The sequence below is a fragment of the Papilio xuthus genome, unplaced genomic scaffold (genome assembly GCF_000836235.2).
Source record: "Papilio xuthus unplaced genomic scaffold, Pxut_1.1 DF826115.1, whole genome shotgun sequence".
In the NCBI taxonomy this organism is placed as follows: domain Eukaryota; kingdom Metazoa; phylum Arthropoda; class Insecta; order Lepidoptera; family Papilionidae; genus Papilio; species Papilio xuthus.
In genome coordinates this window covers 822,182-845,903 of record NW_013532534.1, presented here as the reverse complement: position 1 = coordinate 845,903, position 23,722 = coordinate 822,182, and the positions used below count along the sequence as shown (strand labels likewise).

The 23,722-nt window shown below is 32.6% G+C and overlaps 4 protein-coding genes across 5 annotated transcripts; 2 read left to right on the top strand and 2 right to left on the bottom strand.

The window, feature by feature from the left end:
- The first annotated feature begins 171 nt into the window (after window positions 1–171).
- LOC106123571 (mitochondrial ornithine transporter 1) lies at window positions 172–4,649 on the top strand. 2 transcript variants are annotated; one of them, XM_013319972.1, is made up of 7 exons: window positions 172–266; window positions 578–664; window positions 1,115–1,359; window positions 2,398–2,544; window positions 2,972–3,098; window positions 3,342–3,539; window positions 4,324–4,649. In XM_013319972.1, the coding sequence occupies exons 2-7, from the start codon at window positions 598–600 to the stop codon at window positions 4,443–4,445; spliced, it is 906 nt and encodes a 301-aa protein (XP_013175426.1). In that variant the 5' UTR covers window positions 172–266; window positions 578–597; the 3' UTR covers window positions 4,446–4,649. The 2 variants fall into 2 exon arrangements, with proteins under 2 accessions (XP_013175426.1, XP_013175428.1); XM_013319974.1 differs by lacking the exon at window positions 172–266 and adding an exon at window positions 343–486.
- Window positions 4,650–5,034: 385 nt separating this feature from the next.
- On the top strand, window positions 5,035–7,791 carry LOC106123555 (uncharacterized). Its single transcript, XM_013319954.1, has 2 exons — window positions 5,035–5,965; window positions 6,195–7,791. The coding sequence occupies exons 1-2, from the start codon at window positions 5,637–5,639 to the stop codon at window positions 6,424–6,426; spliced, it is 561 nt and encodes a 186-aa protein (XP_013175408.1). The 5' UTR covers window positions 5,035–5,636; the 3' UTR covers window positions 6,427–7,791.
- A 28-nt stretch (window positions 7,792–7,819) lies between these two features.
- On the bottom strand, window positions 7,820–8,935 carry SkpA (S-phase kinase associated protein 1 SKP1-related A). Its single transcript, XM_013319955.1, has 2 exons — window positions 8,807–8,935; window positions 7,820–8,670 (listed from the first exon to the last, which is right to left on the bottom strand). The coding sequence occupies exon 2, from the start codon at window positions 8,668–8,670 to the stop codon at window positions 8,182–8,184; it is 489 nt and encodes a 162-aa protein (XP_013175409.1). The 5' UTR covers window positions 8,807–8,935; the 3' UTR covers window positions 7,820–8,181.
- Window positions 8,936–9,358: 423 nt separating this feature from the next.
- Window positions 9,359–11,776, bottom strand: LOC106123272 (cytochrome b561 domain-containing protein 2-like). The gene is made up of 2 exons (XM_013319507.1): window positions 11,171–11,776; window positions 9,359–10,877 (listed from the first exon to the last, which is right to left on the bottom strand). Exons 1-2 carry the CDS (start codon window positions 11,396–11,398, stop codon window positions 10,365–10,367), a joined length of 741 nt encoding a protein of 246 aa, XP_013174961.1. The 5' UTR covers window positions 11,399–11,776; the 3' UTR covers window positions 9,359–10,364.
- Between the last annotated feature and the right edge of the window lie 11,946 nt (window positions 11,777–23,722).

Below are 23,722 nucleotides of genomic sequence, written 5' to 3'. Positions count from 1 at the left end.
GGCTCTGTGCATTATGCAATACAATCAAGCTATTTAAATAGTTATGTCAAAATTGGACAATGTGTTTTGCAGTGCAAGTTATTTTATTTAGTAGTTTTTATTTTTATTTATTCAAAGAAATGGCTTGTCTCCAATTTAATCTTTGTCCAATAAATGTCAAATATACCAATTTCACCAATTTTATATACTCTTTGAATTTCACAATTCACAAAATTCAACAATTCAAATTGTGACATCTCTGTTGTTGGTTGTGTTATGTTCATTTCGTAAGTTTTTTCTTGTTTATTTTGTTAACTCTGATATCAAAATACGGTACAAAACATCGTGTGTAGTGTAGTGTGTAGTAGTAGAGGTTTTTTTTCTTATATTTTCGTTAAAAATATAAACGCGTGTTGTAGAACTTAGAAGATATCACTGGAATTTGATTAACACAATTTTAATTTTTTTTATAAACGAAGCGACAAACATTTCCGAAATTGTAGCTACGTAAACTCCTCACACTATTTTCGATAATAATTTATTAGTTAAGCAATAAAAAAAGAAATGGTTTTGTATTTTTTTAATTTCTTCCTTTCAGGTTTATCAAGAAAAACTAAGATGGCACACTCCTCGGAAAGTAAAGGCTTTAAAAGCGGAGCAATAGATTTTGTAGCTGGATCACTTGGTATGGATTTTATCTAATCCCTTGACTTAGTCAAAGACTTATAGTCTGTATAGTGTTTCACTTGTCAAATTTATAACAATCAAACAAAAAAACAAGTCATTGATAGACAACCTCCATAAGCAAGAAACTCGATAAGCGAGAAATATATTGCGATCCTTTGGCCTCTCGCTTATACAAGTTCTACTATACACATTATGCTATGAAACCCACATTTGCTAAATGATAAAATAGAGCGACAATAATATAGTGAACATTTTTTTCATTAGATATAGCGAAGTGACCACTATGTACAGCCATCCTAAATTGCAGATCCATTGCTTATCATTGATTAATGGACTGTGGGAAGCACAGAAAGAGGATATTTTCCCTTTCTCTCTCTCCCTTCCCTTCAATTACACAATTTCTCTACAATAATTGTAAAAACATAATTACCAATTATTGTTGCACCAGGTGGTGTGGCAGTGGTTTACGTTGGGCAACCATTGGATACAGTGAAAGTAAAGATGCAAACGTTCCCTCACCTATATAAAGGCATGTATGATTGTTTAAAACAGACACTCAAAAATGATGGCATAATCAGAGGGCTATATGCAGGGACCACACCGGCAATTATGGCCAATGTTGCAGAGAACTCTGTACTTTTTGCAGCATATGGCTATTGTCAAAAGTTTGTTTGTCATGTAACAGGTACCGAGGTAAACATTTTGTTTTGATTTTTTTTATGAATGAGGCGAAATTGGGCGAATTAGTGAAATATTTAATGATGTTATACAATTACGATCTTATACATGTCTGTTGTTTTTAAATCTACGATCTTAATCTCTCTCAATCGACTTAAGTTACATGATAACAAATTAAAGCAGCATTGGAGTCATGCTGGGTATTGTAGGCTTAAATAGAATATAATGTCTTCATTATTATTAATTTTAGGTCCTCTATATGTTTGTTTATTTTCTAAGTGAATAGATTGGCAGGACAATATTAAATTGGAGTGTCTTACGGTAGAATATGTTCATATTTTGTACATGTGTTGATTTGCGTTGCTGATAACGAAAAACCAATTCTTAAAGTTAAAGTTCTGTGTGTCTGTCTGCAAGGGGTTTGTTCCGAGTAATCTCTGGAACAGCTGAAACGATGCTGAAGCGGCTTTGACGGGAAGGTAGTAGGGAAGGAAGGTACTGATGCACGCGGGCATATTATAGGCTACTTTCTTTTAATTTTGTGCTGACAAAGTCGGGCGATCGCTAGTCTGTAATAGAAAACTGCAATCCGTGGAGATAACTTATTAGTTATCCAGCCTATTGGCATTCAGGACTAATTAGGGGCATGATTCGCGTTTCATCTTTATATTTTTTAACTCTCTGTCTCGTCCGATTTGGGTGTGAACAGTAGAATGGCACTAATTGTAAAAGTCAGTGACCCTTTTATTTTGAATAATTAGTATTTGTAATAGTAATATGTTAGTTTGAATTGTAATTTGCAGGTCAAAAGTTGTTAATTGTTAAACAATTAACAATGGGTAATTCACAGTTTACTTTAAGTAGATTTTAGTATAGACATAAAAAGAAGACAGTCGATACTGGAGAGGGGTTATGAAGTTTTAAATTGGTTCATTTGTAAAGCAAAATATGTATAGATTTTATATTCCACATATTTCCCGCCATTTTTGGAATATTCTTATCAATGTTTAGTAAAAACAATGTTATTTCTCTACATTAATTACAATATTTTAGAGCACGGACCAGCTCTCCATGGTGGGTAACGCAACAGCGGGTTTTCTGGCTGCTTTCTTCTCATCATTCCCTCTGTGTCCGACTGAACTGATCAAGTGCCAACTTCAAGCTATGAGAGAGGTCAACATGCAAGGCTCCCAAACAGCTGTATGATGAATTTTGGGTATTTTATTAAACATGTCATTATTCTGAATTCTTAAAAGCTCAATTTTTTCTATTATAAAATAACTTTCTTGTTTTTCTTGCGACAATTTAGTTATCGCAAGCGCTAGATTTTTTAATTTTAGATTAGATTAAAGTTTTAATTTTATGGGCTCTGAATGTACTGCAATTTCTTTAATTTTTTTATTGATATATTTTTCTATTTCAAGTGAACGTCTTTGTAAAATAATCTATTAATAATATTAAATATTTGCTTAGTAATAGTTTTATGCCGACAATAACCTTTTTTATATAACTCGAGTAGCTAACGTTAATTTTATTAAACTACGAATGTATCTGCACTATCACTGCCTTGAGATAAATGTACGCGATATCAAGGGCAGATTACAGTTAATAGTTGTATTAATTTTAGATAACGCCACTACAGCTGTCTCAACAAATATTCAAGCAATATGGTATACAAGGTCTGTTCAGAGGTCTGGTACCGACCATTATGAGAGAGATGCCCGGGTATTTCTTCTTTTTCGGAGGATATGAAGGTTCGAAAGATTTTGTTAACTACTTAGTTCAACCGATATATCCGACTATGAATATTTATAATGTTTCGGATGATGCGCGATGAGTAGATTCGCAACTAATTGTATCTCTGTCTTATTATCTACAATTCCATTCATTTTTTGATCCGATTGCTCGTTTCCCCTTTACACATTAAAATAGCAAAGACAACAATGTTTTTTTTAATTTTAAAGCTTTTAAGCATGTAAAAAACTTTTTATTTTAAGGTACAAGAGAATTGTTAGCAAAGCCGGGACAATCGAAGGATGACATAGGTTTTGTAAAAACCATGATCGCCGGAGCAGTAGGCGGCTGTGTTCTCTGGACTGTTATCTTTCCCTCCGATGTCATCAAGTCGCGTGTTCAAATATCAAACAAAAAATTAAAGTTCCTAACAGTCGGCTATGAGATTGTAAAGAAAGAAGGTAAGATATATTTAAATTAATTAATAAAACTATAACAATATACTAATATGTTTACACTCAGGTATCATCCGAAGTAAAATATTCGAATGTATTTAGTTTATGATGGCCTTCAAGTCGCCAATAATAAATAGTGCGAGTTACTTCGGAAAAACCATTTTGATTATAAACATACAACAGTAAAGAACTCTATTTCCTTTGATAGTCTAGTTCAATAGCTATTTGACATATGTTTTGAATCGAATGTTTATCGGAATAACGTAGACAACTCATGCTTACGTTATACTGATAACCTTTTAACCGATGGTTCCTGAGACCAAATTCTCTGTATAAAAAAATATTGTCAACCCTGTCATTATCTTTGACAATATAGAGATAATAATATCATTATGTTTTAATTGGCCTCAGAAACGCAAAGTATGTTCATAACATGTTTAACTGTTAGTAAGTCTGGTTATAGTCTGTCTGGAAAAGTTAATTATGCACTAACCGGTTTCTCATGCAATTTCCTCATAGAAATCGAGATACTTGTAACTACCTTGAATAAGATCGATCGTAATAGTAGCCTGGTTAAGATAAATCAAAATATCCTTTGATAACCTGAGTTTTATTCTAATAAAAACACCTAATTCAACGAGATTTGTCTAGTAATAATAATTTCAAATATTGTTACGAAGATGTCACACTTAAAGTTGTGATACAAATTTTAAAAATCTTGATTGCAATAAGCAATTTGATGTGTACAAAATAATCTATACGTGAATTTATTTAAATGTTATGTTTTTAGGTTTTCTAGCACTTTACAATGGATTAAAACCTACGCTAATAAGGACAGTACCGGCGACAGCTGCGTTGTTTGTGGTGTACGAATATTCCAAGAAATTTATGCACCAATCATTTGGGGATTAATTATTAGCTTTTATGCGATACTTATAAATACTCTGTACAGCATTTGGGAATAGTTATAATTTTTTAATCGTAATTTCTGCCAAATAGTACAACAGTATACTGTTGTCTCTCTTTTTTTCAAAGATAATGAAAAGCCTTACGTATCGGTCAACTCGCGGTAATGTTGATAATTACTTAAGAGAATAATAATGTATTTTAAATCAAAAAAAATGTTATATTTTTTGTTGTAAAATTTTTATGACATGTTAAAATATACTATTATTATTACTCGTGTTTTATTTTTCTTTTGTCCAATCGAAAAGGAAGGTCTTGACTATAATGAGGTTATCTGGATTATCTTTTCTTGCGACATTTATTGCGCATTGCTGCTATTTTTAGTATTCATTTTATTCTGCCCAGTTTAATATGTATTACAATTAAAATAAACAAAGGATCATATAGAAATAATGATCACATTTACATGATTTAAGGAAGAACATTGTGTTAAATCTCAGTAATGCCGTATAATAGTAAACAAAAATTATGATGAAATTATGCACTGCGTTTATAATGTTGAGATTATCTAAATACCACGAGATTATTCGATATTTTTTTATATCATATAGATATGTAATTATTTCGATTTAAATAGTGTCATGTATTTTGCCTACAGGGGGCCGTTATCCTAAGTACTATATCATCGCTTATCTATCTATCAATTAATGTTATATTTCATACTTTACAAATAAAAGTCAATGTGAGGAACTTCCTGTTGGATCAGAAAAGTAAAATGCCACAAAATTTAAAGTCAGTTGTACAGCATAAGTACGAAAAAGAGGGATGTGAATTGAGAGCACGAAATAAACGCTGTAGTTTTTGTCTCAATCGTGATGCATATGGGTTATTTTACGAATACGTACTATACCATTTCAATGTTATAAATTCCAGCTATTGCGAAATGCAATCTTCTTGATAAAAACTTCTTTTCAATATTTTTATTGTAAGTTATTTAAATGTCTTAAATTTTCAATTTAACACTGGGATATCCGAATCAAAAGCGTATATTAAAAATGTACAAAATTGCGGAAAATCATCTTTTTAAAGCAGATCTTAATATTCTGTGCCAAGCTAAGAGCGAAGACAATTCTTGTCATTCATTTCGAGCAATTATTATAATTGACTTTCATACTACCTTAATATTTACTTTGAATAATGGCATCCGATGAATTTCAAATTCAAAATATTTACCGTTATTCTAGAAAATCTTTCAGAAATCATCAGAACCCTATAGATAACTACGCACCGAGCCCAAGGGAAGACGCAGATTCTGACGCGGCCGATTCATCGCCTAGAAACGACATAAGATTTGATGAAATAAGGCTCGCCACTGCCGGCTGCAGTTGCGACCTAGACCCTGAAGCTGAAATAGCCAATATTCTTCATAAAAAATGTCCAGTCATCGCCTTGGCCCAGCAACAACTTCAAAAGCTTTTAGACGAAACAGATAGATTTCTTTGCGATAACGCGCGGTTGAATTATAAGTAAGTTACATTGCCTAAATGCAAAGTAGTTAAGATATTTTTTTAACTGTCGTCTTATCGATCGGAGACCACGACCTCACAGAATATTATGTGTATAGTAACGCTATATTTTTTCTGATTAGTTTCATCTGATTCTTACCAATAACATGGTTAGTCAACCAGCACTCTGTTGTCCTACAACTCTTGATTTGATTTACCAAGAGGAATATTAATATCTCTGTCGTTTCAGATCTCCCTACGATGTTGTTTGCTTATGCAAAGAAACTTTAATGAACTTGAACAAATGGGAATATATAATAATGATTTTACTTGTGTCAGCATTCCTCTTTGGTCTAATCATAGGGGCAGCTTCTTGTAAGTCTCAGCATGGCAAATTTAATAGCCATTTATTGACGTGCATAGATAATTTACTCACTTTTGATGCTTACACTACTGATAAAAGTTTTCGCGCTATAACATAATCCATACAATTTTTAATTAAGACATACAAACAGAATAAGTTTGTTTTTTAAGAGTTACCTGTTGTATTGAATGACATATTTTTTTATTTTGTTCATTAGTTATTATTTATATTTGGGAATAAAATATTGGTAAGATTAATGTTTGATTTTCAGCTAAAAATCAGTCTTGTAAATGTACAGTCAGCTGTATAAAAAGTATACCTTTACTAACCTTTATAGGCCTTCGGATTATAAAAAAGCACTTGCATGTATTTATGGTCAGAACCATACTTATAGATATGTGCATACATGTAATTGAAACCAAATGCATAAACAAGAATTTAGGCATAATTAGCTTAGATTTAAAACTTTTTTAAAGTAAACATAATTAAGCAGCTGACTGTACCTACGAAAATCATTGCTTTAAACTTTCTTGTAGGTGCTAATTAACCTGTAATTAGTATAGAGAAGAACCAACTTTACAGCAAATATCATAAGTAAAACTTTATAATAAATGACATCCCTTAGTGACCACTTAACAAACTCTTATTTACACTATCCAACAATGGATTTGAAAGCGGGACTGGAATAATGTAATGTAGGCTTTACTGTAAAATAAATCGAAATTTAATAGACAAGCAATTTTTCATGTGAGATCTCTACAAATAAAGATTACTCGTATTTACAAACATCATAAGTTAAAAATATATGTTATATTGTTGTTCATTACTAGACATAAATCTAATGCTGAGAGTGCATATGTGAACCAGTATTATAGGTTTCAAAGATCTTGGAGGTTCAGATTATAACATAATTCTAGGTCCAGCACGGCATCAGAGGATGCAGCAGTTCGCAATGTATTAAATACTGTGTTCCATTGCAATGTGATAAGAACTTTGCCTGCTTCAAATTACAGTAACCCAGTAGCATACAAAATTAGAACTGGAATTCAACTAGCATAATGTAGACATTAACTAGTGCCATTAAGCATTCCAGTTCCTGAAATTGAAATGGCTGTCTAGTTTGATTCGAGTTCAGCTATTCCCACACAACTGGAATAATGTAGACAGAAATATCAGTGTCAGGTTTTATGTGGACTGCAAATTGGAAGTAAAAGCCTAGAGAATGAAAAATCTATCAAAGTTTTTTATCGCTTTTCGATTTTGAATACAAATGTATTCTGTACTAAATTTTGTGTAGGTTTATAAAGTAATTTCAACTGCTTTTTGGAACTCACTGTCGCAGAGTGGATGATTCAACAGCTTTTATTGGCCTCATCATTTAAACACTATCAATGGTCATAGCAGTCTAGTTCAACACAATTTGGTTATTTTACTGTAATTTTATCAACCAGGCACTAGTGTTATAAAAGTTTTAAAAACTAGCAGTAGAAAATAAATTATAAACAAGTAAAAATTTAAGAGACTTCATTGAAAGACATGTTTAATTATTTTCTTACATTGGTATTGTTACAAAGCAGTGTGACGAATACATATACTTAAATAAAAAGATAAGCTATATTTGTTGCACAAAGATAATTATGGATAATTTAGACTTTCATACACTTAGTAATTTAAAACTGAATGAAATATTTATAACACAATGTCTTTTATACATTGTATATTAGTCTAATATGCCTTGTAATATAACAACAATCATCACTATTACATGGAATTTTCAGTATTTATTTTTAACATAAATAATACTAAGTTTTAGATTAATCCAAAAGACTAACCTGGGACTTATATACTTTAAATAAATTAACAACCATCAGGTTTATTTTTCCTCACACCATTCATTCTCCTTGCGGACCTGCTCTTCCTCAGCAGCTGTGAAATCATTCTTAATATTAAAGGTTTTACGAATCTCTTCAGGTGTCTTACCCTTGATCATATTTGCTACAGTTTTACATGTCACATCCAACAAGCCCTTAATGTCAAGGTAATTAGCGGCCAATATTAATTCAAACAATGTGCCTTGGTCAACTTTTAAAAAGTCCGCATCCCAGGATGAAATATCATCGGTGCGTTTTTCTTTGTTCTCATCGTCCTCTGGCAATGGAGGGTCATCTTTGTGATAGGTTGCCCACTGAATAACCTTTTTGAGAATCGCAGAATTGACGTTTGGTAGAGGCACGACTTCCTCTTCGTCATCATCCATGCCCAAATCTTCCAACATCGTCTTTATTGTTACAGAACATTTTGCGATCTCAACATCCACGTCAAAAATTTCGTTATCGGATGATTGAAGTTTAATTACAGGCATCTAAAAAGAAAATTAATATTAAATTTATAGGACGCCATTTTCATAAAATATAAATAGGAGCTCAGGGTACGGGTACCTTAAACCTCATCCAGGTTATAAGGTAAAACATATAAATAGGCAGAAACGAATTATTTACCTTAATCTATAAGTTGCTGCTGCGTATTTTGAAACCTTTGAATTTAAATCTGTATTAAATCGAGAAAGATCGACTATTATAGTTCCAATCAAATCAAAAACAATACTCAGCTCACTTCACAGGTTTTTAATTTTTTATTTTTGTACAACCACGGATACAGTGTTACCATGTACCTGTTTTTCTAAAATTACCAAAATTTACTAAAAACAGATTTTTTATTGCCATGTGTTATAAAGTTAACACAGTGAATCCAGAGATTTTTTTTAAGTTACTATTATAGGCCCTCAATATTTTTTTAGGTCAAGATCTTTTCGTTTAAAAAGTAATCCAAACTAAACAGCTTGATATGTGGGTTTGTCTTGTTTTATGGCGTTAAACTTGTTTAGGTAAATCATATGAGTTAAGAAATAATAACTTCATGATTTACCAGCTAATGGGATGTCTAGAAGGAACTTTCCCTACCTAATGTTCATATCATTTTAAAAGCCTAGCCAATTGATTTCAAATTTGTGTAGTCGAATTAGGGAATAGAATTTAAAAGACAACTGGTCAGATTCAATACACCATATATTCATATAATAACTTGTTCTCTACTACGATACATGCTTTCTATTAAACATTTGGTAAATACAATTTTGAAGGAACATATCTAAACTTATGTAGGTACTTCTAAATACCTACAACTACAATGATCTACTTTTTGGCACAAATCACTATTTCAAATTACGTAGAAAAGGCATGAATATTCTTTTCGAAACTCGCTACACGTTATATAATTCCGAAATATAAAATAGGTATTTATAATAGCTATTTCATTTCGCGCTATTTAAAATTATATATTTATTTGCATTAATTTGGCATTAAATAAGTATACATTGCACATATTTAGTTTTGCGCTATTTTCTTGTATTATTCTATACAATTTTATAACAAAATAAAAATAACAAGTCTTAAATTCATCAATTGCTTTGCAACCAGATCATTAACATGAAATAATCATTAAGACAAACAATGTTTCAATACAAATGAAACATATGTTTTTAAACAAAATACACTTATAATCTAATACACAATAAAACCTGTATTGTAAATTATAAATAAGATTACTTAAAAGGAATACTTGTATCATAAAATTTCTCAAAAAAAACCATTGTAAATACATACTAAAAATAGATTATTTAAATTAAATCACATTATATTGTACTATAATTTGTAAACACAGTTATATATAAAAAGTAATTCTTCACTGATAACTATGATTTTTATTAAGATTGGGCCACTTAGATTATAGTATGGAAAATATTCAAGAAAAATATTAATCTTCACTAAACTACTATATAAGCAATAATCACTATATGCATAGTACACATGTAAAGCTTTTTATTATCAACATAGCACCTATTCTAATAGGAAATATACTAACATACAATAAATGTAAACAATTTATAATAAACTTTTACATCATTATAATAATCATATTATATTCTTAAAATATAATCAGATATACCAGTTTGCCTTGCCAAAGTCGTTATTTTTTATCATGGAAATACATTTTATATTAATTCATATTTTCAAGTCTCTCCTTCAGACGGAAATACACTTTGAGACTGGGTCGAAGTAGTGTGAATAACATGACCAAAAGTACCAAAATCATACTTGTATATCTTAATATTTCACCAAAGGACCACCAGCGTGATAAAGTACCAAGTAAGATAGTGATTATTCCCAAAGTAAAGGTCAACAGGCCGGCACTTGCATGTAATAGTTTTGTGTAAATTGGTGCAATGTAGTCCTTTAGCTTCAAACTGTAAAGAGCAGTAACACCTCCCAAAGATGTTATACACATAAAAACTAAAGAGGCTATACCGAACTTTGCATGTAAGGTGACAAAGTGTGATTTCTCATTGATAATTTTGTTTGCAAATATTACAAAAAACCCAGTAAGTATAATAATGAGAGCTAACATTTGTATAAGCCAGTGACGTGCACTACGGAGACGAATCGGCATCCATTCAGTTGCAAAATCTCCCGGAGTTATTGCATTTATTGCAGATGACATTAGTATGATCCACTGGAATAAAAAATGTTAGTTATAATTTAATAATATTTTTTAATTAAATTTAATCTTTATGATTTCCTAGCACTATATGTTGTAACAAGCAATTAATTGCATTTTGAATTCACAATGTTCACCTATGACTTTTTTATTTCTACCTTGGATTAACAATATTGTTACAATGGAAGTAAATGGTTCCTTTTAAAACTATTGTTACATGTACAGGCTGATGTCAGTGCAAAAAGTTAAATAATGCATTATTTAAATAGTGTAAGATCAAACAAATGATACACATTATTTGTACTTACCCCTAAAGACATCAGGGTAGGGTGAAATGAGAATAAAGTAACACCATCTTTAAAACAGCAATAAAGTATGATAGCATTGAACAGCAGAGCACAGAAGTTGCTAACTAGATTTAAGAAGCTTGGTGACGATGCTGAATTCGGTGCTACTAGATTCGAAGTTTCTGATGTTCTTTCTACTGGTGGCATGTCTGTTAAGTTCGTTGTACTATTGGCGTCAACTGGGTCCATTAGCGAACTACGTACAATAAACCTGCGTAGTGTTTATAATGTACGGATATGATTTTAGTTTAAAAGCAATATGAATTAAATGTAATGATATTATGTGATAATTTTATATAAAAATACAACTACGACGCAACAAGTCGCCGACAAATACTGAGGCAAAAATTATTAACAAAATGAACTCAAAACTACTTAAAACACTATATGCACTCAAACAAACAAAAACCTATGAAGAATTTGTTAAAACACCATTGTTTTCTGTGATTATTAATAGTAGGTCACTATCGGGGCAAGCAATGAGTCGGGTATTGGTAAGTTAAATTATTATTGATTTTTATCCTGTCCTGACTTTGGTGACATCACATGAGGGATGACGTTTGGATGACATTGACAATTGACATGGAAGCGTCGATTGGTGCTTGGCTATCTAAGAAACTGTTTGATGATTGGTTGGATGTCTTTAAAGATCAAGTAAATCAAAGAGCAAATAAGTTGAAAAACATAAAGATTTAAGGTAGAGTCAGCAAAAAGAATTTGAGAGAATTACGCAAAGAGTATATAATTAGAATTACGCTTGAATTGCACACTGCTCCGAGAAATATTCGCTGTTCTTTACCAAATAAGTTAAATATAATATGATATTTTGTTATATCTCTATACCACTACTTTAACTTTAAAGTACTTTATAATTATACTTATTTTTAATTAAAAATACCTATAACTTATTTATAAATAAATTAAATCAAAATCCTACTACAATTTATATGTTTAGGAATCAGTATTAAAAGTATTATAGTTAAGATTTATTAATTACGTAACAGGTTTACTGTGACTTTAGATGTAAAAACACAAACTGCACTAAGTTCATGTCGCAAACGCAATATCAGCATATTTGTTTTCATTCTATCTCACTTTACCATATACTATTAAACAAGGAGGACAAGAACTTCAACATGTTTTGACTTGTCCGTAAATATCGGAAAGCAGGTTGTTTTCTTTTTTTATTTTGGAAAATAAAGTTGTTGCTGACAGTAACCAATTGTCATTTGTTAAGAGATTTGTATTGGAGGTGGTCGTGTGAGAAGTTTTTTTCAATCGTGATTCGTTATATTACATCCTCGCATTGAATTGCACTGTTTAATTATTTTATAATCACATTTTAATACTTTTAAGTGACTGTGTTGTGTTTTGGTTGGTGTTTGTCCCATAGTTGTTCGTTTGTTTCGCTGGAAAATAATTAAAAATGACACAGTAAGTACTTTTATAATAAGTTTAGAATCTAGTACTTAACAATTTTACTTTAAACATATGAAAGTAAATTTTTTTGTAATGATTTTAGTTTAACTTCTACTACAATCTTGTATTAACATGTATGAACGTGATTTTTCCTGAAATGTTTGACATTTTTTTAATTATTTTTTTATTTAAAGTGCAATTACATGCGGTCTTCTTTAACTCGTAAATATTCAGATCGAGCAAGAGCTTTACACTTTACTGTTTATAACATTTATGATTACATTGGAAATGATACAAAATATATAATATGGAGTATTTTCTCCATTCCTATTATAAATTCAAACTAATAAAACTTAGGTTCTTGTCAAAGAAGTGTATTTATTTTATTCCTGTAAGGCTAACCATTGGTTTCTGAGACCAAAATCTTTGAATAAAAATATAACACATAAGAAACCCTATTGGCACAGTGTTAGGTCATTGTTAAAGATTTTAAGTTACTAATTTTTTTATCTATTTATTTACAACATAGAAAACTTACAGCTATATTAATCTCAAGTAGTAAGCCCAGGTTTAAATTATATATTTCGTTTTTTTTAATATAGTTACTTTTTCTGTCTCTAAAAATAAGTTTCAGTATATTTATGTTTATATTTAATGTATATAGATTTAATCTAATTATTTAAAGACCTATGTTGTTTTAATTTACAACATACACAATCACTGTTTACAGCTTCCCACCATTTCGCATCCATATTTTTTTTAATTTTACAAATGTATTTTTAATTTCAACTACTGTACTCCTGTGTTGCATTACTTCAAATTATTGGAGAATTTATTATCCAATATGCCTAATGTTCTATGCAAAGTAAATATAGAAACTTGCTGTCCAAATAACAGTTGTAATTGCTTATTTTGTGGAAAAAGCTAATTAAGTAATCAATACCACTACTATAGTAATCAAATTTTATGAAAAAAATATATGAGAGTTATAATCATACTTTTGGTTGACAAGGTGTTGTGTAAGTACCTTCATTATTATATTTCAATCAATCAAGAATAAAGGTTTCATGATTTGTATATTCCAAAGTCAGCACATAAATAATTGCAATGCATCAATATTTTTTTCATATCTTTCTTTAAAATCTAGTCCTTAACACTAATATGATAGAACCCTTTTTTATCTTACTACCAGTTTAAAAAAAGAACTAAGGTGGTTATAATAGTGACACATTTTCTTTTAATATCTTCAAATTAAATTCAAATACATATGCTTATTTGTAGGAGATTAGTAGAGATAAATGTGATTGCTTTAAAGCAATCACTTGCTTTCAATCATAACACCTGGTTTACATTGTTCAAGTCCAGCTGTGAAATTCAGCACTGGATTACAAATGGAAAAATGTAAACAACACTGGAATACCCTGTGTGGGATGGGATATCTTCATATTTGTTTTTCAAAATGAATGAAATGGATGGCAATATGTTATTATACAAGTGTATCAACAGTGGAAACTAAATTATATTGTTGATTACACCATTCATGCGTTGATTTTCCAAAAATTAGAGCCTCATTGGGGTTGATTGCTTTGATAATTTTACACATTTATATAGCCTCATGAAGTTTTGTTGCATTTATCTTATTGTTTTGTTTATTTTTTTGCATATTATGTAAATTTTGTGTGTGACCAGTTTATTAAAATAATATAGATAACATCCTTTTAAAAAAATCTATTTTTATTATGGTGCTATTTAATTTTTACTAATTTAATTTTCCACCTGCAACAGTATATAATTATTGCGTCATAATATTATATTGTGGACCAATGATCCCTCCCCTCTCCTTAACCTGCGCGCGCGCGCTATCGAAATATTTATGTTTGTTCGTATATAGTTCGGGGCGATCGGCTATGTTCGTAACAAGCCGTGCTAGGCACGACGACCGGGCGAAGGCATGAGTCACCGCGTATTCCCTAGCCGAGAGAAAAAAAAGGACCACATCTCGAGATTGAAAGCAAAAACCGGATTAGGGTATTTTCGCCCGATCGCTAACAATTTATATGCCTCCATGCCGTGCTTTTATTGAACAACTTGAAAGAGGAGGATGCAGTTTTTTTGTTGTTATTTTATAGGTTTTTGACACATCACCATACCTCAATGGTATTTCGGTAATGATTGTATAAGTTTTTGTTTTTAATCGTTAATTTTATTTAGTAATGGGTCATATTTTAGGTAGTTAATAGTACTCCTTTGAGAAAGATGACAATTTTATTTCATTACTTCAATCAGAATTAATAGGCAATAATAATGAAAAATTAAGAATGTCGGTAACTGAACAACACTGGTTAACTAAACTACACACGGTAAATTATCTAAACTTACGCTGATGTTTGAATTTTTGACCTCTGTGTGTGTATTAGTAAAAATGTTAGAAAGTCCTACTTTCAATATCCATTATAGATTCATTCGATCAACAGTATACAAACACTAAAATATAGTTGATCTCAAGGTTACAGATGAATACGTTGTTTAGGAATATGTGATATTCGTTATGTTTGCCTCCCACATCGATATTTGTTCAAGCAATAATAAGTACGCGTAGCTTCAAGGTTATTGGCAAGTCATCTCCGACACTACGAGGTGGCATAATAAGCATAATATCTAACAATTTACATGACTACATATGTGTAACAATAGAGTTATGTAGATTCTATTTGTATCTCTATACTTTACACTTTATATATTGGGTTGTCCGAAAACTTCGTGCCGATTTTTAAGGAAAATTGAAATCCAGCTCATTAAAATGTTGGTAAACTTTTATTTAATTATTATATACCATACTTTCATGAAATTTCCAAACAATCGACATCATCATTACCTACATAATTCATCTTGAATTAGGTTAGTTTTTATTGTTTTAAAATGATTAATTTCAAAACATTTTAATAAACTGAAATATATTTTTTATAGTTCATGAACAAATAGCACCTGAAACAGGTAGTTACTTGTCAACGCGCGGTGTGACCCTTTATTCATATTAATATGAAGTATTATTCGTCCATGATCGCAGGTAAATAGGGACACTCGCCTGCTTGTAATTATAACATGTCCCAACTTGTACGGACCCAATAGTTTCTGCCTGCTGCATTCCCGCTCTTTATATTATCGGGACAATACTGAATTGTTGCGTTTTAAAATGTTTTTGAGTGTTGTATTATCATGGTAAGTAGGTACCTAGGTATTATGCGAATTATAAGTTGCATTACATTATGATTATTTAATTATTAACATAGGTTTTTTAATTAGATTTTCCTTATGTCGAAGTAGATTCTCTAATATAGTTATAGTAGTTGTAACATAGCAATCGAAACATAAAACTTTATAAAAATCGTTTACGATAAAAAAATAGAGTCCTATATTATAGCGGCCTTAGGCGACCTATTGTCGACCTGATGGACACGAGCCAAACAGAACTCAGAGACAGCAAACAACAACAAACTCTGAATTGATAATCTTGTAATTTTAGATTATGTATTATAAACATAATTTAATATCTGTATTTGTTTAGGATACATTACAAACTACAATACTTCGTTATCTTTCATTCGATTGATTCTTGGAACTCGATACGAACGTATAAACAAACCTCACCGCTGAAACCTTTGTCATCGTTATTACGACTTAAAATTTATCTCAACATCATAACTTTATAATCGTTTTCATTTATGGATGCATAATTATTTTAGTTATTAATCACAGCTTTCGACGGCAGTGATTGCATCATCCACCGCTTTAGTCCCGAGCTTCGCGTAAAGGACACGTGTGGATTTAGTTTAGAATAAATTAAAATAGTGCTGTGAATAAGCAGATCGACGACTCGTTGTTGGGCCTGCTTCCTCGCGCGCGTTCGCGACTATTTATCTCCCTCCTACTTTATTGTCTTAGTCTTTTTGTGCACCTCAACTTGAGTTTCAATTATTTGTGTTTTCCTTTTATTGAATTAGCTACTCCGTGCTATTTGTTACTTAAAGCTCGTTGCACTCTATGCACTTTATATTGTCTATTGTAAGTAACAATAACACTACATACATAGTTTTTCTCTTCTCGTCGTCTCTTTTTAAATTAAATTGTCTCGTAAACACACTATTGTGGTTATGGATCCGTAGGTGCTTTGGCAAATGTCGTTCTTAGAAAAATACAATGACGAATTGGATTTGCCTTTACTGATAATTTTATTGTACCAAGGCGAAGGTTAGAGATGAGTGTTGGTGGATATGGATGTCCTCGCCAGAATGCGATTGCATTGACTCATGTACCGTCATGCAGGTACAGCGTTTGAACTTGAATGACGCAGAAGACAATTATCAATTGCGGTTTTTGTGGAAACACTAATTGTTGTTGATCTTGCAATTAATTCTGTATATTCTTTTTTTATTTTGAAAAGTGAATTAATCAAACAAAGAATGGAAACAGAATTAGCGTTCAATGAAGTGATTTATTATATTATATAATTTAATAACTTTTTTTTGGAAGGCAACGCAATTTAATTGAGAGTAGTATGTCATATTCAGGTCATTATCACTAGCACACTCGACTTAATAACCGTGAGAATCGACATATGTTTCGCATTAATTTAATATAAACACAATGTTTACTCTAACATGCAACCGTTAACGTTACTAATTATCCAACCACATATTACGTACCATTTAATCAATACGCATAATTGCAATTAATGCAACAACATAATAGGCTGTAATAAACATCGCTACAAAACTCGCACTGAGGGTGAGATAAGGTGCAGCCGACATTGAAGACCAGGGTAATGTCATATCGCCTAATTGACGTCATCATAATTTCTATCGTAACTACCTACATATAAAAAATATAGTGTACCGTTTGTTTGTCTATTGATTACTTTTCTAATAATGTATAAGTTTGTAAATAGAAGCTTACTTTATAGTTTCTACTTTATTTTACAAGATGTGTCTTATCATGGGAGATATGATTTCTTTGTTAATACGCGCAACTGCGATGCGTTTTTCCACATTAGTTTGACCTTAGCATATGCGTCACTTAATTGCGTTGTTTATTTACCCAACTACAAAGCTTTGTTATCAGTGTGAAATGATTTAATATCAATTGTTTATCAGAGTTTTATTTGAATGTAAACATTGACTTAAACCGATGGTAATAAAATTTTCGTAACGTTTTAGGATCAATTGCATTTTGCAATAAATATAAACGCACACGTCATCTCTGGTCTGTTAATTATTTCGCTTCAGTGTAGAATTTTTGCGCGAATAATATCAGTTGCATGCACCGATCTCGATAGAATGGAGATAAGCCGGTTGGTAGCTCTGGCGGCGGCGACCGGTAATGTTTTACAATGAGTCATCTTTCCACTCGTGCGCACTTGTTGCACTAGACTTGTTTGCAAAAATATCTTTTATCCATAACGAATATTCTCGAAGTTAATGAAAGTATTATGCATATGAAATGAGATTCTTTAGGAGCTGTATAATATTAAGTTTAAAATTTGATATAACTCCTTATTTGTTTGTCCTTTGTTAAAGTTGTACTTGTTAATTATTGCTTTAAACCCAACCCTTTCGACTCCGTTAAAATAATAAATTGTCAAAGTAACGTTCATGTCATTCATTTTTTTTTGTTTTGTCTCAGGGCACTAGCGGCGCTGGCCGCTGTGTGCCTGTGCCTGGCCGGGGGAGAGGCGCAGCCGACTGGCTGCAGCCTCGGCATCCACTACTGCCCCGAAGGCTTCTACTGCGAGCCCGACCTGCTTTACTGCCGCAAGTGCCTGCGTTGCGAGGACTTAAAGCGCGAATCGCTGCCCTCTCAGTCCTCCTGCATCAAATCTGTCTCTGATTGCGGACCTTGCTATAAAGGGTAAGTTTCATAAATATTTAAGACTTGCGGACACAATTTCGATGACCAATGCCTTAGAATTTGCGTGAGCACTTTAAGTTAAGCTTTCATGTAATCGCTTTTAACATTTCATATAGGTGTAGCCAAAGGACTGATCTTACCGTTAGTACGGTATTTAAATCAAATATAACAATTGTTTTATTTTTATCCATTCATGGTGTTTCATGTTGTTAGATTGGTGATCGATCACCGTGGCGACGTTAACTCGGCATGTGTGCCGCGCGGTGAGCAGGGCCCTGGGGCAGGCGCGAGTGAGGCGGAGGGCTTCCCAGTTTATGGATGGGTTCTGGTGACGCTGCTTTGCCTGCTTCTCCTGCTGTTGTTCGGTGGCATCGTGTGGTACGTCCTCAAGCACCCAGATACTCTGAAGATTCTGGCCTGTGAGTACCGCCCCTACTATTATTTCCGTAAAGAGATTTTTTGAAAAGTTAACATTTAGCCATAGATTAGATTAGTCGACAAACTTTTGCTAGTGGTTTACAAAAATTTGCACTATGTATTTATGTAAGCTCACTAGTAATGTGACTGTGTTGTCTTGATTTTCTGCTCTTTTAAATTTAAAAAGTCATAATTTTATTTTATCTATTGATAAAGGAAACAATGCTTCGATCTGGGAAGAAGTTTAGGAAGCTCTTCTAACGTAGTCTGAGACGGCAAAAGTTCCTCTCAGTTACACATAGTGCAGGATACATGTATTGTGTATATTGCAGCCACCAGCACGTCGATGCAGTCTCGGTGTGAGCGCAGCGTGGTGCCTGCGAGCGCGCCGGAGCACCCGCCGCCCTACAACGCACTCTACACCGCCGTGCAGCCCGCACCCCCTGCACCTAGTCCTGCGCCCGGACTCACACACGCTCCCGCGCCCTTGCACGCCACCGCACACGACAACGACTACCAGCCTACTGATGAAGGTAACTTCATTTACAACAAACAAACTATAATTATTACAAAGCAATTCATATTTGTGTGTAAATAGGAGCGTTATATGTGGTAAATAACTACAAGGGTCGTAATACTAGGATCTATTCTTACCACCCTTGTAGGCGTGTGTAACATACGTTGATGCATGCTACATAGCCTATACAATATGCTAAGTAATAACGCACGTGCACTAAGAGCTCTGAAGCAGTGAGGACACATTTACTGACATTGAATGTCCACTTCCCGGGTTAATACACTTTATCCTAATAGATATATTTATAGAGCTGTTCAAAGGATTCTAGCTGCAACACATGTTCGCATCGGATAAATGGGATTAACACTTTATATACCCCCAACATGTCCTTGCTACACGGAGAGAGTATATTTAAATGCTTATTGTTGGAACAATATATAGTATATTAAAATTTCGATAATAACTTAGAAGTTCAAATTAATTATAAATTAATGATGTGTAATTAGAAGAAATCATAATTCTGTTATTTATAAATGATATGCACATAGTAAGGTCAATCAATATTATATTCGAGTAAGCATCTTAGGAGACGCTATCTACCTCTGTGTACAGGCAAATGCAGCTACAACTTGTAACGTATTTCAGAGTGTTCGTCACCTTTCATAAAGCAGTCGTCTCCGGACCGCGAGTGGTCAGCGCGTGAAGCTGCGCGCGAGTCTGCCGGCAGCCAGGCCGCGCGCATCTACAACAACCCCGCCTACGTGCGTCGCGCGCCCCTCCCCAACGGGTAACTACTACTTCTAACATATTCACTAAAACATTCACTACCTAACTATAAAAAAAAACTGACTGACGTAGTTAACAAGTGATGATTGTACCATTTAGTCACACGATTGCCCGTAAGTTACGCTTGCAAGGTAAACTGTCATTGCAAAACCAAACGTGTGTTTTGCGTAATACACGACTCATTGTTCTATCCATTGTTGTTTAGTTACGAGAATGGCGGCGAGGGGGCGAAGGGTCCCGCGGAGGCCGACCTCGACGAGGACACGATGGAGAGCACCTGGACACCGGTGCAGCCCTCGCCCGCCGCACACACCAACGACAAGTTTGTACTTTTTGCTATAAAATTTATATGCTGTAAACAACTGTTTGTTTATTTAAAAACACACGATGACTGCCGACAACAAAAACGAATTCGAATAAAAGAATCGTTGATTATTTTTTTTTTATGTCAGAAGACAGTTTTTAAAATATTTATATTTGTGTACAGCAGCAGTTCATCGTCGGGCGGCGTGGTGGGGCTAGGGGCGGGGCCTGGCGTGTCAGGAGGCGGGGGCGGGGGCGTGGCGAGCAGCAGCGCGGGCGGGGCCGACCTGCCCGCGCTGCTCGCCGCCGCCAAGGGCACTACGCTCATCCGCACGCCATACCCCGACACCGCGCTGCAGCCCTACGTCAGACAGGTACCGATTATTAGTAAAGAGTACTACTAATTATTATCTTAAATCTATAACTACCACATCAAATATCATATACTACTACTTACTATATTTCAGGATCCTAACAATAACGGTAACCGCGGCAACGGGGAGTCATCGTTCGAGGGAGGCAGCGGTGGCGCGCAGCACGGCTCCTCTTTCATCATCAACGTGGTGCAGACCATCAGCGCCGTGCAGCAGCGCGGAGACGGCGCTCACTGACCTTGACCGAGGCGTCGCGGCACTCTCACGATATCGTCACGCTCACGTCGCGCTAGCGTTACGTTGACGTCGCGCAAAGACTATCCGACGTTCTGCTAACGTAATAGCCTCGCTCAGCAATACAGTACTTGCTCAATTTTTACTTGTAACGAGATTTTCTTTAGCGTACAATGTGGCAGCGATTTTAGCTATTTGGTGTTATGCTTTAGTTTATTTCCTCGTCCGCTGTTTGATGAGGATTAAAGGATTAAGAGTTTTATGCAATCGAGAGATAGGTTTAGACAATTTGCTTTGAATAATAAAAGAAATAATCTTTGTTCTATTTTCATTCAGAAAATTAAAGTCGCGATTTGCTAAGCTGATTCTGTTTACATTTTTATATAATGTTACTACTTTTTACAGTTTTCATTATAAATTATTTCGCATACGTTTGATTTTTTCCAATAAAAAGAAAAATCACTTAATTAAGTCTAAAAAAATATCTTACGAGAATTCTGTTGAAGATCTGAAATTAGAACAAATTAGTTTGTATAATATTGAGATAGAGTGAAGAAAAAGTCATAATCTAATTAACTTGTGTTAGGATATTGTCAGTCCTAGGATCGAATTTTAGGTTGATTTAGATTCTTCTTGTACATTTTAGGGTAATTATATTTTATTTTTTAAGGTCGCTTTTACATGGTCGTTACATTGTCATGTAAGAGGACTAATTAAAGAGGAGTCATTTTCTTACAATTTGTAAATATGGTGTAAAGCAAAAATTTTTTGCTTATAATAATTAAAAAAATATCGCGCTGTATTTGCCTATCTTTGTGATAGATATTTAGAGGAGTGCCGAGATATTTTCGCAAATATTTTTGTCTCCCTCGCACAGCGATACGCACAATTTCTATGTGACAAGAACAAAGTAATTATTTTGTGTAGAAAAGATATTAAATTTTAGATTATTGAAATCACAAAAGTCCGCCATGAAATAAGGAATTGATAAAATTAGGATATTTGAGTTTGATTTTGTAGATTTGGATTGTATCTTTATTTCAGATAAAACTTTATATTGTGCATTTGATTGTCTCTGGTCGTTAGATTTACCGCCTAAACTTAAATATTTTTTAAAATAATGGAATCGATTTTTATGGTTGCATTTAAATAAAAAGTTAGTTTTAGATTTTTTTTACTTGACCAACAAATTTTGCTTTTAATTTGGAATTTATAAACTTTAAAAAATTGCATTTGGTTTGTAATAACATTTTATTTTTTTAATAGGGTAACCCACTGGGTTACGGGTCTGGGTTGCCCTAATATGCCACATAAATTATAAATACGGATGTAATTTAAATTTATAAAAGATAAAAATGTTATATGTTTACATAAAAAATGTCAAGATAAACTTTAACAATTTAGTATAGCCAATAAAGCTAGTGTCGGAGATATCTATTTCTAAGACCTAATAGTAACGAAAAAAAAACTAAAAAAGCAAAAAAATATAAAAAATTATTTATTATACTCAGACTCCTTTTTTACACCAATTTTTCATATTTAATGAAGTATTTTAATAAAACGAAAGTGATCAAGTATTTTAAACAGTTAAAAAAACATGAAAAAACGCATCGATTCTGCAATTATTTTATAACGAGAACAAGCTTTTTTAATTTCCTTAACTGGTGTCTTTTCTTCTAATTAAAAAATTGTAATTGTAGATTGTTAAATAAATGATTGGACAAACTTAATTGTGTGATGTTATTGCACAATTGTAATAATGAATCTGTAGTCTACAGTTCTTTAATGATATGTTTTCGGTGTTATAAAAAAATAAACATTAAATCAAAAATGAAATATCAAAAATGTAAATTTAATTAGCAAACATGTTATATTTATTTTAGAAATCCGTAAGTTAAATAATTTGCTCTAATTTTCACGTACAATAAAATTATAATCTGTGACATAGTTTCGAGTGTTGCCAGTGTGCAACATCTTACTGTTCATTAGATAGTTTAATATGTGGATACGAACTTCCTTATATGTTCATTTATATCTAGGTATTACGTTTTTAGCTATAAAGGCTATTTACTGTCAAATTTATTGTTAACATGTTGTGCCTCTAGGTAAGTACTTAATTGTAGTTTTTAAAACTATTATAAAGTTAGATGTAGAATTTAGACGAATATGAATTATAATATGTATGTGTGATACAATGTCCTATTGATTTATTTGAATAATGTTGTTTTTCTGTCTCACTGTATTTAATATTGTTCAAGTTTGTATAACACTTACTATTGATGTTGCCATTTTAGTTTTAATTATTTGTATAAGTTATTGCTTCCGAGTATAATTTACTCTGTGAAATTCTTTTCATTGATTTAATTTTTACTTGGAAGTGATGTTAGGTGCATATATTTACATTGTTTCTTTTTAAGTCACTAATATTATCCTACCAAAACTCGAAGTCAAACAACTAGGAGCATGGAAGCGCTGGCGTCCGTTCGATTTAATTTAGTAGGATAATATTGTTAGATGATTCTTTAGGTTAAAGCAAAGATTTACATCTCCAGATGTTTA